The sequence below is a fragment of the Chrysochloris asiatica genome, unplaced genomic scaffold (assembly GCF_000296735.1).
Source record: "Chrysochloris asiatica unplaced genomic scaffold, ChrAsi1.0 scaffold00074, whole genome shotgun sequence".
Lineage (NCBI taxonomy): Eukaryota > Metazoa > Chordata > Mammalia > Afrosoricida > Chrysochloridae > Chrysochloris > Chrysochloris asiatica.
This window is the reverse complement of record NW_006408592.1, coordinates 14,795,911-14,811,723: the sequence shown is the minus strand read 5'-3', so window position 1 is coordinate 14,811,723 and position 15,813 is coordinate 14,795,911. Positions and strand designations below refer to the sequence as shown.

The 15,813-nt window shown below is 38.2% G+C and overlaps 1 protein-coding gene across 2 annotated transcripts in view; it reads left to right on the top strand.

The window, feature by feature from the left end:
• ACER3 (alkaline ceramidase 3) overlaps window positions 1–15,813 on the top strand; it is a 201,266-nt gene that overhangs the window by 131,736 nt on the left and 53,717 nt on the right. For both annotated transcript variants that reach the window (XM_006865001.1, XM_006865000.1), the window contains one exon: window positions 14,359–14,411. In XM_006865001.1, coding sequence (XP_006865063.1) covers window positions 14,359–14,411 — 53 coding nt within the window. The remainder of the gene's footprint in view (window positions 1–14,358; window positions 14,412–15,813) is intronic.

Here is a 15,813-nt window from a genome sequence, read left to right as displayed (position 1 = left end):
GGAGGGGGAAGTGTAGGGGGCGGGTTTCTGGGATATACCCTTTGGGTGGTTGATGATGCATGCAGGGGATTGGAACCATAGCAGTGAGATGATATACGATGGAATGAATGTAAAACTAAAGTTCTCCCATGTAAACTATCATATAATTCACAATGAAACATTTAAAAAAAAAAGAATTATCGGCATTCCAGAACAGGAAGAATCACAGAAGTCCACAGAGGACATAGTTAAAGAGCTTCTGGAAGAAAATTTTCCTAACATCATGAAAAGCAAAAAGATAAGCATTCAAGAAGCTCAACAAACCCCAACAAGGATAGACCCTAAAAGACAATCACCAAGACATATAATCAAGCTCTCCAAAATCAAAAAGACAGAATCCTGAAAACAGCTAGGTAAAAGAGAAGTGTAACATACAAAGGCAAGCAAATCAGATTAAGCTGGGATCTCTCCACAGAAACCATGCAGGCAAGAAGGCAATGGGGAAACATAAAAAACCCTGAAAGAAAAAAACTGCCACCCAAGAATCCTCTACCCAGCAAAGCTGTCAATCAAATACGATGGTATAATCAAAACATTCCAGAATAAACAGAGGCTAAGGGATTTTGTCAAAGCCAATCCTGCAACGGATAACATCCTAAAGGGAATTCTGTGGACTGAGAACCAACAAGAACAGACAACAACCAGAGATTGAGCATCACCCTGAACTCAGGCAACAAATTGAAGAGTCAAGAACAGAATAAAATTATAAGAACTGAGGATCTGGGAGGTCAGTCTATGATCAAAACAATTACATTGTGAAAGAAGGTCAACACAGAGGAACAAAGATCCAGATGGTGAGAAGGTCAGGTAGATTACAGGATAAAATATGGAGGGAAGAGTTAATGGAATGTAAGGTAACCACAATGGTGAGTTTCTGGTGGGGGATTTAGTTTGGGTGTTGGAGAAGGCAATACAAGAAGGGGGAGGAAGTGGAAGAACAAGATAGATAGGAGACCACTTAGACAGGTTTGCATGGGCTAAATGAGATAGAAGTCAATAGTGATGTTCAACCTTTGAACAACATGGCTCTGTGATTCAGGATTCTAGGCATCGTTTGAAGAGGGCAAATAATACTAAGATGCTTGACTGTCTTAGGAGTATTGATTTCTGTTGCCTACTGTTGTAAAATAGACACTTGGGTGGGATAGAAAGAAATGTTGGGAAGCATGATTACAAAAAACTTGTAAGCTTGTCTTCAGCCTATAACTGATTGGAATACCTCAAAGGAGTTAAAAACTTGCCCAGTGAAATAGGCCTCTTGTGGAGCCTTTGCAGAGTATAAGACCTTAGTTGGAATCCTGAGTCCCATCCAGAACCTTATGAGGTGGGACATTCCCACTAGCAAGAACAAGCAGACCAGCCTAGAACAGCTAGAGCAACAGATGGTACATCTTCAAAGAAAGATCATCAGGAAAAACCCAAAACAAAAATGTCAGCATGACTTACTACTACAAGAATAAACAAGCTGTTCACCAGGAGGCCATCAAGGCAAGCAAGTTCCTTCAGGACAAACTCCCTCTAAGACTGAAACTCAAAGGGAACACATGAGCAGGCATGTAAGCTTGCTGGCAACCACATTGGTCTACTGGTAAGTGGCATATGGGGAAAGGCAGCAATGAAGAAACGGGCTGAGTTGAACCATGTTACATGGACTCCTGTTGACCTGGAGATGAAAGAGAGAAGAGGAAGGGCTGGTTGGTCTAAAGTGTGGTGAGCCTTGGGAACACCTCAGCCCATGGACAAGGACATAGCCACGTAGGGCTAGAGCTGAGAGTGAAGCATCCAGCTGATATGAAGTGAGTGGAGATGCACAAGAACACCAAAACTTGCAGACAGTACCCATTTGACCCAGCCTCAATGACTTGACAATCAAAACTTGACTAGAGGAAGATTTTAAAAATTAAAAAAAAAATTTTTTTTGATAAAGGAAACAAGGGTAAAGTGCTACAATTTGATGAACCTGACCTATACTCATGGAAGTAGTAACTTTAAATACCAACAGAGAGGGAAGGAGTCTTCACATTAAATATCAGTGCTATCCCCTCTGTACACAGGATATATAGGGACAGGCAACTTAGACATTGGCTACCTAAAATGAGGAGGCAGTAAAGGCATGAAGTGACTGGCTTACAAGGTTTCAAGAGGGAGTTTAGTTTAAGAGTGTGTGGGGAAAGAAAGAGTTCCCACTGAATAGTTTTCATCTTTATTTTTTGTTGTTGTTGCCCTAGTATACTGTTATATAGAGCATTTTCACACAATGAGGTAGAATTTTTTTTTAATGTTTTATTGTGAATTATGTGATAGTTTATATCATTTCACTTCCATGGTTACAATCCCCTCTATTTGTCATCAACCAACCAATGGGTATACACTACAAGCCTGCCCCAAGGTCGTCCGCACACAGCCCCTCTCCCTCTCTGTGTCTAAAAGTCCCCAGCTGCTCCATCTCTCAATGTCATTGTCTCCGCCTCCATCTCAGGCATCACTACTTCTTTGGGTAGGGTCCAGCTCTCCGCTCTTCTCCACTGATGGTCCCAGGAACCTCTGCTCCTAGACTGAAAAGTTAATCACTCCCCTCTTTGCTAAAATAGTTTTCATCTTGTCTAGCTGGGTCTGGTGAAAAGAAATGTGGATAAGATTCTTATGATTCAATAGTGAGTAATTGTTATCATGACTAATTGTGTGACTGTCACAATTGTAAAGGTGGAAGTTTTGTAACAAAAATAAGGGAGTGATTAATCTTACAGTCCAGAAACAGAGGACCCTAGAACCATCCAGGGAGAAAAGCACAAGCAGAATGCAGGACCTTATCCAGAGAAGCAGCAGTACCAGAGAAGGAGGCAGAGATGCGGACTTGGAGAGTGGGAGTGGCTGAGGACTCTAGATTCATGGAAATAGAGGGACTAAGAGCTGGTGGCCAGGAGGCAGACTTGCAGAATGTGCCCATTGGAGGTGTAAATTATTATATATGCCTGAGTGTTGTTGTTTTTAAAAAAAGCTAAATTGAATAGAAATACTGTTAACTGATGGTGCATGGAGGGGATTATAATCATTGTAATGAAACAAGGTGTATGACTGTTGCATGTAAAACTGATGATCTGCCCTGTAAACTTTCACTCAGTCCACAATAAAAACTAAAAAAAATAATAATAACAATTGGGAAAAAAAATAATATCCCTTAGATTTCAATGAACTCTTATATGTTTTAGGCCTTAGTCTTTGCATTACTGTTGGTGAAATATTCCTACAAATTCTGCTCAGTGGCTTCAATGTACATGTGTTACTCAACGTTTAGGCCTTGTTTCAAAGTGTATTATACATTTGAATTTTACTTTCATGTATTTCTGTTAGAGTTGCAAGAACAGAATCAAGATTAAGAGGAAAAATGTAGATGGCATCTTCTCCATTGTTCAATAAAACAAACAAACAGGAAGAAGATAAATTTAAAAAAAAAAAAAAAGTGAAGTAAATTTTAAAAAAAGAGATTTGAAAATCGCTTGATATTTTCTTCTAATATATTATCCTAGGCACTTTTTACCACCACTTGTCTGTTGGTTTGTTGTACTTCTGTGCCTTGTGTTTTGCTGTAATTCTGGAAGCTATTTTAAATGTCAGCAGAGTAAACAGTGGTGGACAGGTTTCAGCTCAGCCTCCAAACAAAGACAGTCTAGGAAGAAGGAGAGATGGACTACTTCCAAATGTATAGTCACTGAAAACCTTATGAATAGCAGTGGAACACTGTCAGATAACATTAGAATATTGACTATTGAGGCATGATGAAAAGCACTAGAATATTGTCAGATATAGTGCCAGAAGATAAGCTGCCTCCTCAAAGTAGAGTTGACTGTGATGACACGAGTGGAGTAAATCCTCAGGACCTTCATTTGCTGATGGGGCACAACTCAAAATGAAGAGACCCAGTTGTAAACATCCACTAAAGATTGAAACATGCAAAGTACAAAGTATGTCTGTAGGAAAATTGGAAGTTATCAGAAATGAAATGGAAAACATAAATAACGATATCCGAGGCATTAGTGAAGGAGCTCTGATAGTGTAGTGATTGTGAATTGGATTGCTAACCTCAAGGTCGCAGTTCGAAACTACCAGCTGTTCCACAGGAGAGAGATGAGGCTTTCTGCTACTGTACAGATTTACAGCCTCGGAAACCCTGTACAGGGTCACTATGAGTTGGAACCAACTCCACAGCACATAATAACCACCACCACCAGGCATTAGTGGGTTGGAATGGACATATTGGCCATTTTGAATCTGACAATCAAAATAGTTTATTATGCCAGGAATGACAACTGAAAAGAAGTGGCACCACATTCATCATCAAAAAGAGCATCTCAAGATCTGTCTGGAAGTACGACGCTGTCTGTGATAGGATAATATCCACACACATACAAGGAAGACCAGTTAATACCACTGTTACTCAAATTTATTCACCAACCACTAAAGTCAGTAAAGACAAAATTAAAGAGTTCTGTCAGCTTCTTCAGTCTGAAATTGATCAAACATGCAATCAAGATGTATTGATAATTACTGATGATTGTAATGGAAAGGTTGGAAGCAAAAGAGGAAGGATCAGTAATTGGAAAATATGACCTTGGTGATAGAAATGATGCTGGAGATTGCATGATAGAGTTTTGCAAAACCGGTAACTTCTTTGCAAATACCTTTTTTTAAACAACATAAAAGATGACTGTGCACATGGACCTCGCCAGTTGGAATACACAGAAATCAAATTGACTGACGACTACATCTGTGGAAAGAGACGGTGGAAAGCTCCATATCATCAGCCAAAATAAGCCCAGGGGCAGACTGTGGAACAAACCATCAATTGTTCATATACAAGTTCAGGCTAAAGCTGAAGAAAATTAAAACAAGTCCATAAGAGCCAAAATATGACCTTGAACATATTCCACCTGAATTTGGAGATCATCTGAAGAACAGATTTGATGCATTAGACACTAGAGACTGAAGACCAGAAGAGATGTGGGGTGACATCAATAACATCATATAGAAATCATTAAGACAAGAAAGAAGAGAAAGACCAAATGGATGCCAGAAGGGACTCTGAAACATGCTCTCCAGTGTAGGGATGCTAAAGCAAATGGAAGAAATGAGGTGGTACAAGGGCTGAGCAGAAAATTTCAAAGGTCAGCTCGAGAAGACAAAGTCAAATATAACGAAATGTGCAAAGACCTGGAATTAGGAAACAAAAAGAGAGGATCACGCTCAACATTTCTCAAGCTGAGGGAACTGAAGAAAAAATTCAAACCTCATCTTGCAATATTTAATAATTCAATGGGCAAAATATTCAGTGATGCAGAAAGCATCAAAAGAAGATGGAAGGGATGCACAGAGTCACTGTACCAAAAAGAAATGGTCAATGTTCAACCATTTCAAGAGGTGGCATATGATCAAGGGCCAGTGATCCTGAAGGAAGAAGCCCAAGGTGCATTGAACACACTAGAAAAGACAAAGGCTCTGGGAATTGATGGAGTACAAATTGAAATCTTTCAACAAACTGATGAAGCACTAGAGACCCTCACTCATCTATGCCAAGAAATTTGGAAGACAACTACCTGGCCAACTGACTAGAAGAGATCATATTTGTGCCCATTCCAAAGAGAAGTAACCCAATGGAATGCAGAGATCATCGAACAATATTATTAATATCTCATACAAGTAAAATTTTACTAAAGATAAACCAAAAATGGTTGTACACATATATTGACAGAAAACTTCCAGAGGTTTAAGCCAGATTCAGAAGAGGACATGGACCAAGGAATATAGTTGCTGACATCAGGTGGATCTTGGCTGAAAGTACAGAATACCAGAAAGATGTTTACCTGTGCTTTATTGACTATGCAAAGGCTTTCAATTGTGTGGATCATGACAAGCTATGGACAACATTGCAAAGTATGAGTATTCTGGAACACAATTGTGCTCATGAAGAACCTGTGCATAGACCAAGAAGAGACGATTATTCCAACAGAACAAGGGAATGCTGGATGGTTTAAAATTAGTAAAGGTGTGCACTAGGGTTGTATTGTTGCACCATAGTTATTCAGTCTTTATGCTGGTCACATCATCTGATAAACTGGATTATGTGAAGAAAAACATCAGAATTCATTAACCTAAGGTATGCAGATGATATAATTTTGCTTGCTGAAAGTGAAGAGGACTTAAAATACTTACTGATGAAGATCAAAGACCACAACCTTTACTATGGAATGCACCTCAGTGTAAAGAAGATAAAAATCTTTAATACTGGGCCAATAAACAACATCCATATAAATGGAGGAAAGATTGAAGTTGTCAAAGACTTCATTTTGCTTGGATCAAGCATCAACACTCATGGAAGCAGCAGTCAAGAAATGAAATGACATACTGTGTTAAGCATATCTGCTGTACAAGACCCCTTTAAAATATTGAAAGGCAAATATGTCGGTTTAATGACTAAGGTATACCTGACCCAAGCCATGGTATCTTCAATAACCTCATATGCATGTGAAAGTTGGACAGTGAATAAGGAAGACTGTAGAAGAATCGATGCTTTTCGGTTATGCTGTTGGAGGAGAATATTAAAAGTACCATGGACTACCAAAAGACCAAACCAATCTGTGTTGAAGGACATACAGCCAGAATGTTCCTTGGAAGCCAGGATGGACAGACTTCATCTCTCATGCTTTGGATATATTATCAGGAGGGACAGGTCCCTGGAGAAGGATATCATGTTTGGTAAAGTGGAGGGTGGGATAAAAAGAGGAAGACCCCCAACGAGATGGATTGGCATAGTGGCAGCATCAATGAGCTCAAACATAGCAATGATTGTGAGGTTGGTGCAGGCCCAGGCTGTGTTTTGCTCTGTTGTGCATGGGGTCGCTGTGAGTTGGTGCCGAGAGTCGATAGCACCTAACAACAACAAGGCAGTGTTTAGGAGCCCCTGGCAGTGCAGTGATTAAGTACCTTAGTTGCTAACCAAAAGGTCTGCAATTGGAACCCACCAGTCACTCTGTGGGAGAAAGATGTAGCAGTTTGCTTTTGTAAAGATTAGTCTTGACTAGAGCTGAGAGTAAAGCATCCAGCTGATATGAAGTGAGGGGAGAAACAGAAGAATGCCCAAACTTGCAGATAGTACCCATTTAACCTAGCTTCGATGACTTGATAACCAGAACTCAAATAGAGGAAGATTGAGGGAAAAAAACAATTTTTAATAAAGGAAACAAGTGCAAATTGATACAATTTGATGAACTTAATCTATATTTATGGATGTTGTTGTTAAGTGCCGTCGAGTTGTTTCCAACCCATAGTGACCCTGAACAGGGTTTCTGAGGCTGTAAATCTTTACGGGAGCAGAAAGCCTCATCTTTCTCCCACGGAGCAGCTGGTAGTTTCGAACTGTTGACTTTGTGGTTTGCAGCTCAATTTGTAACAGCTATGCTACCAGAGCAACCCTATTTATGGATGTAGTTGTTCAAAATACCAACTGAGAGGCAAGGAGTCGTCACATCAAGTATCAATCCTATCCCCACTGTATACAAGGTAGAATAGGGACGGGCATTTTAGACATTGACTACCTAAAATGAGAGGGCGATAAAATCACAAAGTGACTGGCTTACAAAGTTTCAAGATTGAGTTTAGTTTTGGTGGTGGTGGTGGGGGGGGCTGGAAAGAGTGTGGGGGGGAAGGTAGAGTCCCCACTGAATAATTTTCATCTTGTGTAGAGGGGTCTGGTAAAAAGAGATGGAGATAAGATTCTTATGATTCAATAGTGAGTAATTGTTACCATGACTAATTGAGACTGTCACAACTGTAAAGGTAGAAGTTTTGTAAGAAAAAAACGGGGAGAGTAGTTAATCGTACATTCCAGAAACAGAGGACCCTAGGACCATCAAGGGAGAAGAGCACCAGCGGAATGTGGGACCTTATCCAGAGAAGCAGTGACACCAGAGACAGAGGCAGAGATGGGGACATGGAGAGAGAGAGAGCAGCTGAAGACTTTAGACTCATGCAAAGAGAGGGACTGAGTGCTGGTGGCCAGGAGGCAGGCTTGCAGAATGTGCCCTTAGGTGGTTTAAATTATTATATATTCCTGAGTGTTTTTGTGTACACCCACTCCCCGCTCCCCCAAAAGAAGAGGGCATAGAAGCAAATACTGTTGAATGATGATGCATGGAGGAGATTGTAATCATTGCAATGAAATGATGGTGTTAATCTGATGTTCTCCCATGTAAACTATCACTCAGTTCACAATAAAAACTTAAAAAAAAAAAGATGAGTCTTGAAAACACTATGAGGTAGTTGTACTCTGACCTATGGTGTCACTGTGAGTCAGAATTGACTCCGTGGTAACAGGTAGGCTGTTCTTTGGGATCCATTTCTACATCTACCACTTAGCAGTTATTTGAGCACAGACATGCCACTTCATTTTGCTTTAGCCTTCATTTCCTTTTCTGTCAAATGGGTTTTATAATACCTGTTAGATTATTATGAAGATCATTTGATTGGAATATGTGAAAGTTCTATCACAGGATCTAGTAAATAAGTGTTTATAAATATTAATTTCCTTTCTTTTTCTCCAACCAGTCAGATTATCTGAAACTATCATTATTGATCCATTCTTTTGAATGCTATTAAGTTGTATATGCTCCTGTGAAGGTTAGCATTTTTAAGCTATTACTAACTCCTTTGTAAGGGTTAATTTTGTCAAAAGTTTTGTGTGTACTAGGTATAAAAGTAATGTATTTGGAGGATGGGATTAAGGAAAACTTTAGGGAAAGGATAGAGACATCAGAAGAGAATTATGGAATTTTAATATTGGATGAGGTTTTTCAAATTTAGTTCAAATTTCTAATTTTATAAATGGAAAAACAGGTCAAGAGAGGAAGTAACTTGACAAGAAGTTACACACAAAGTTGGAGACAAGATTAGTATCCAGTTTAGTATTCTTTTGTTAACTTCTTTTTGTATCTATCTTAGCACTTTGTCTTGTATTAATGGTAAGAGGATTTTTCAATTTTTCAAATTTCTGTTTTACTAGAGGAGCTTTGCACATGCTGTGTACTGAGACTTCCTGACTAAGCTAGGATCCCTATTTTATGATGATGATACTGTATGCTTTTCCTTTATAGCACCTTTCATGTTGTTGTTGCTAAGTGTCAAATCAATTCCAACTCATAGAAACCTTATATAGGGTTTCCAAGGAGCGGCTGGCCGGTTTAAACTGCCAGCCTTGCAGTTAGCAATTCAATGCTTATCTTACAGCACCACACTAGGACTCAGCACTTATCATAATTAAATTAAATATTTATTTGTGCAATTAACCATTTAGTGTTAAATGCACAAGAGTAAGGACTGTTTTGTCTCCAGCACATAACATAGTGTCTCGCACCTAGTTTTTTGGAGCTTGTTTACTGATGTGTCGGTTCTGACATAATAATCCTATATACCTTTTCCAAGTTTTATCTTTCTCCCACAGAGCAACTGCTGGATTCGAACTGCCAACCTTATAGTTAGCAGCCCAACTTGAAACCTACTAAGCCACCAGAACTCCTTCTCTAGGACTTGTTAAAGTGCTGTCGAGTCAGTTCTGGCTCATAGTGACCCTGTATAGGGCGCCCAAGGGGCAGCTGGTGGGTTTGAACTGCTGACCATGTGTTTCACAGTCCAGCGCTGATCCTACAGCGCCACAACAGAAGTACTATCTAGCACCTAGTAAGTGCATGGTAAATATTTATTGGATCATTGAATTTAAAAAATGACAATTCTTTCAACTGCCTTTCATAGACTATATGGAGAGGCCTATGGGATAATAAAGAAAAAAATGGATGTTTTTATGCCTCTAATTATATGGACAGATGATCCCCAAAATGGGTTCCTAAGTACTTAAGTTATCCAACAGAAAGCAGAAATTAATGAACAATATCATTAATATCACACACGGGTTAAGTTTTGCTGAAGATAATTCAAAAACAGTTGCAGCAGTATATCAACAGGGAACTGCCAGAAATTCAGCTCAAATTCAGAAGAGAACATGGAACAAGGGATATCATTGTGTGGTGGATCTTGGCTGAAAAGAGATTACCATAAAGACATTTGTGTGGATTTTAATTTATTGTGGATAACATTGCAAATAATAGGAATTATAGAATACTTCAGCTTTCTCGTATAGCACCTGGACCTGGACCAGGACCAAGAGACAGTCAGTGGAACAGAACAAAGGGTACTACATGGTTTAAAACCAGAAAAAGTGTGCATCAGGGTTGTATCCTTTACCAGATTTATTAATTTGAATCTTGAGCAAATGTGAGAAGCTGAACTAAATGAAGAACACAACATAAGGATTGAAGGAAGACTCATTACAACCTATATGCAGATGATATAACCTTGCTTGCTGAAAGTGAAGAGGACTTGAAAAATTTGCTAATGAAGATCAAAGACTAGCCTTCAGTATATTGATTACTCAACATTAAAAAAAAAAAATCTTCACAGCAGGTACCTGTAAATAGCAGCATGATAAAGGGAAAAAATATTGACATTTTCAACTATTTCATTCTACTTGAATTCACAATCAACACTTATGGAAGCAATTCAAGAAATTGAGTGATTCCATTAGACAAATCTGCTACAAAGGGGTCACTTTGAGGACTAAGGTGTGCTTGAGCCAGGCTTCATATGATTGGGAAAGCTGAACAACAAATAAGAAAGACTGAAGAATTGACACATTTGAGTTATGGTATTGACAAAGAATATTGAGTATACCATGGACTGCCAGAAGAATGAATAAATCTGTGTTGGAAGAAGTACTGTCAGAATGCTCCTGGGAAGCAATAATGGTGAAACTTTGCCTCATATACTTAGGACATATTATCAGGAGAAACTAGTCCCTGAAAAAGAACACCATGCTTGGTAAAGAAAACCGTCATCAAAAAAAGAGGAAGACCCTCAACAAGATGGATCGATACAGGGCTGTAACAATGGGCTCAAACATGTTAACAATTATTGAGGATGGCGCAGGACTGGACATTCTGTTGCCCATAGGGTCTGTATGAGTCGGAATCAACTCCATTGCATCTAACAACTATAAATACTTCAGTGATTTGTGGAAGGGCCAGATGGCTACACTGAAGTTTTGCTAACACTTAAAAAAATATAGAAGACAAAATGCATACGATGTTTAATGTTGAGAGAAAGAGCTTAGTGTTGTAACTTAAGTTTCCATTTCCCAAGCTCTTAGGCTGTTAAGTTTCATGTTCCCCCCAAAGAAAGCAGTCACCTTATCTGCCCAGACACCCCCTCACAATTCTTTGACAACCATGTCCTGCCCCCCTTACCCATGCTACAGGATGAAAGTGCCTAGCCTGTATAGGAAGGGGGCCTTTGACTCAGGTCAGGGCCCCCTCCCAGGTTTATCTAATAAACCTGTCCTTGTTGAGCCATTCCCTTTCTGCCTCCTTCTTTTATAACTATTTTAACCTTTACTCTGACAAATGTAAATCTAGTAGATTCTGATGCAAATACTTTATAGAGAAATTTTTACATACTGTATAACTTGAAATGAATTTTGCTACAGCTTTCATGATTCTGTACCCACTTTTTGCTTGTTTGTTCATTTTGAGCATTAAAAGATAGCGTGAGTGAAAGGTTTGGGAGGCAACATAATGTAGAGATACGCCCTGAAGTTACTTCAAAATCTAGCTTTGGTCCTATGATCTTAGGTTAGTTACTTGAACTGTCTAAACCTCAGTGATCTCCTTTGTGAAATGGAAATCATAATATTATCTACCTTCAAATTCTTATGAAAATTAAGTGAGATAACGAATATAAAATATATAGCTACCTTACAAAAATGCTATTTTTCTCATTCTATAATTAACTAGAATATATCACTCACTTTGCATAGCTCTCTTCCTTCATTTTAGAATTCCCTTCTCCACCACTCCATTTCATTACCTCTCACTTTTTCTGGCTTCTGTGTGTCCCTTTTGTTATAATAATCACTTACTTCTCATTCCCTGTATATCTCTAAAATGTAAACTATTTGTGGACAGCTGGCTGTCATGGTTTTTTGTTTGTTTTTTTTTTGTATCTTCATCTCCTAACACATTTCCTGGCACATAGCATACATATTATTATTAAAGTATCAATTAATTGTGTATGTAATGAAGATAGCTTGAGAAATGCTGAGCATGTTCTTCCCTTTTGGTTTTCTAACTCTAAGTCTTTGTGTACATTTCATTATAATATTTAACTTTGTCTTCTTGAGCTGTCCATTGAAATTTTCTGTTCAGCTCTTTTACCTCCTCATTATTTCCATTTACTTTAGTATCTCTACGCTGGAGAGCAAGTTTCAGAGTCTTTTTTGACACATCTATTGTGATCTTTTTCTTCTTTCTTGTCTTAATTTTTGCTTTCTTCCTGTCTAATATTATTGATGTCTTCCCACAGCTCCTCTGGTCTTTGGTCATTAGTGTCTAATGCATCAAATCTGTTCTTGCTATTGTCTCTAAATTGTGGGATTTTTAAGGTCAAATTTTGGCTCTCATGAACTTGTTTTAATTTTTTTCAGCTCCAACCTCAACTTGTATATGAGCAATTGATGGTCTGTTCTACAGTCTGCACCTTGCCTTGTTTTGGCTGATGATATGGAGCTTTTCTACCATCTCTTCCTACAGATATAGTCAGTTTGATTTCTGTGAATTCCATCTGCTGAGGTTCATGTGTTTAGATGCCTTTTATGCTGTTTCAAAAAAGTATTTGCAATGAAGAAGTCATTGGTCTTTCAATATTCTATCATTCAGTGTCCAGCAACATTTCTATCACCAAGGTCATATTTTCCAATGACTAATCCTTCCTCTTTGTTTCCATCCTTTGCATTGCAGTCATCAGTAATTGTCAATACATCTTGATTGCATATTTGATCAATTTAGACAGATGAAGGTGGTGGTTGTTGTTGTCAGGTGCCATTGAACTCTTCAATTTAATCTTTACTGGCTTTAGTGGATGGTGTGTAAATTTGAATTGTAGTAGTTTTGACTGGTCTTCCTTGTAGGCGTGTGGATATTATCCTATCACACACAGCATTGTACTTTAAGACAGATCTTGAGATGTTCTTTTTGATGATGAATGTGACACCATTCCTCTATAATTTGTCATTCCCACCATAGTAAATCATATGATTGTCAGATTCACAATGGCCAGTACCAGTCCATTCCAGTTCATTAGTGGTGGTTGTGTGCCATAGTCAGTTCTGACTCATTGCAACCCTGCATAAAATTTCTGAGGCTCCTGTTCAAAAGCTCACTAGTGCCTAGAATATTGATGCTTATGTATTCCTTTGCATTCTGACAGATTCCAATTTTCCTAGAGTCATACTTTGTACATTTCATGTTCCAATTATTAATGGATATTTAAAGCTGTTTCTCTCATTTTGAGTGTGTCCCATCAGCAAATGAAGATCCTGAAACCTTTACTCCATTCATGTCATCACAGTCAGCTCTTCCCCTGTTGTATTTTGAGGGTCTTCTGATCTGAAGGGCGCATCTTCTGGCACTGTATACAATACTCTTGTGATACTCATAATGCGCTATCTGACAGTGTTCCACTGCTATTCATAAGGTTTTCAGTGGCTAACCATTCAGAAATATGCCTCTCCTTCTTCCTAGTCTGTCTGAGTCTGGAAGCCTAGCTGAAACATCCACCATAGTTGACCTTGCTTATATTTAAAATACCAGTAGCATAGCTTCCAGCATCACAGCAACATGCAAGCAACCACTGTGCGACAAACTAACAGACAATTTATAAGAGATTGGAACATAGTACAGATAAACAATTAGCACTGGACTAGGAACCACGATGTCCATGGTTCAAGCCCACCAGCTGTTCCATGAGAGAAAGAGGAGGCTTTCTGCTCCTGCAATTATTTAAAGCCTTGGAAACCCTATACAGGATCACTGTGAGTCAGAACCGACAACACTACAGCACTTAACAACAGGAATGATGTTGTATTTGTTCAAAAACAGTATAAAAAGTAAATTAGATTATGCTAATATATAAACCAGTTAATAAGGATACACAGTGACTGCAACAATGGTGTCAAATATTGCAGTAATTTTGAAGATGGTACATGACCAGGTAGTGTTTTGTTCCATTGTACATGGAGTTGTTGTAAGTTGGAATCAACTTGATGGTACCTAAGGACTGCAACAAAAGATATAATTGATAAGGATTTTGCTGTTTTCATATTGATTTGCATAATAAATGTAACTCTTATGATTTTCAAGTCCTGTTGACTTTGTTTTTTTATAGCTCTTGGATGAACTCCCAATGATTTACAGCTGTTGTATATTTGTATACTGCATGTAAGTACTTCAGCTATTTCATCTTAAAATGTATACTTGCCTCATAGTGAATTAAATAACCGCTACAGGTTTTTACTGGGAAATTGTAATGATAGAGGAGATTGTAATTTTTGTGATCTCAAAGTGGAGTACATTCTCTGGAAAATTATAATAATGTTTGCTGACTTCTGCAATCTCAAAACCCTGTAGCCAATTTAGATAGAACCTGACTTAATGTTAGTTAAATTGTATAATGTATCTTTTTTCTGCATGATGAATGTATACAAACTTAAAGATTTAAAATATTTTTGCCATAAAGTTTTTAGTTGAAGTCTCTATGTACTACAGTGTAAAGTTTCTTAATAGAAACTTATCTGAAAATTAAAGTACACTTGTATCAATTGTGTAGTGATTGTGTCACTTTCATCTCCTCTTTGCTTGATATCTATTAAATAGTAGATGGTAGTGTACTGGTTACGAATCAGGCTGCAAACCGCAAGGTCAGCAGTTCGAAACTAACAGCTGTTCCGTGGGAGAAAGATGTGGCTTTCTGCTCCCGTAAAGATTTACAGCTTTGGAAACCCTGTACGGGTCGCTATGAGTTGGAACTGACTCCATGCACATAAGAACATTTGTGGGGTTTTTTAATTCTCCTTATTCTAAATCAGAGTAAATGTTGTCACGAGTATCTTCATGTTCACAAGAATGGAGGAAAACAATGAAACAGCTCAAAAACCATTACCAGTTCAAAGTTCCCTTCTTGAATCATATTTCATTCACTTCAATATCTAATTAATTTGCATTTCCTGAATGTCAAGGGGAAACAAGAGATTAAAATGAGAAGATTAATAAGTGCTGGTGTTTATATATCTACTTTGTACCTGGAACTGTACTAAGCTCAACAGTTTAGTGCATTATTTCTAATTCTCTAATACAAACCATTTTATAGATGATGTGGTGTCTTGGTGTGGCACTGTAGGATAATCTCTGGATTGCAAGGTTGGTTAGAACCAAAAGGTCAGTGGTCCATCCACTCCTCAGAAACCCTATACAGGTCACTATGAGTTGGCACTTGACAGCAACAACATAGATGAGGAAATGAAGCACAAAGATTTTTAACAGTTTTCCATTTCCCAAGTAACCAGTCTCTAGAAGAACTAAACTATTCCTGTAAATATATCATGATGGAAAAAATTACAAATGTCAGAACTTCTCTCAAAGAAAATTTGCAAGAATACAAGGGGGCTTCAAAAAGTTTGTGGAAAAGAGAATTTTAAAATATTGGAATTTTCACATGAAAATTTTGAACCCCCCTGGTATTTTGAAAATCTACTTGGGGATGTGGTAGAAGTATAGCAATGGGACCCTTCCTGTAGTGTGTGATCAAATAGCAACAGATGATCACTAAATGTACCTTCTAAGG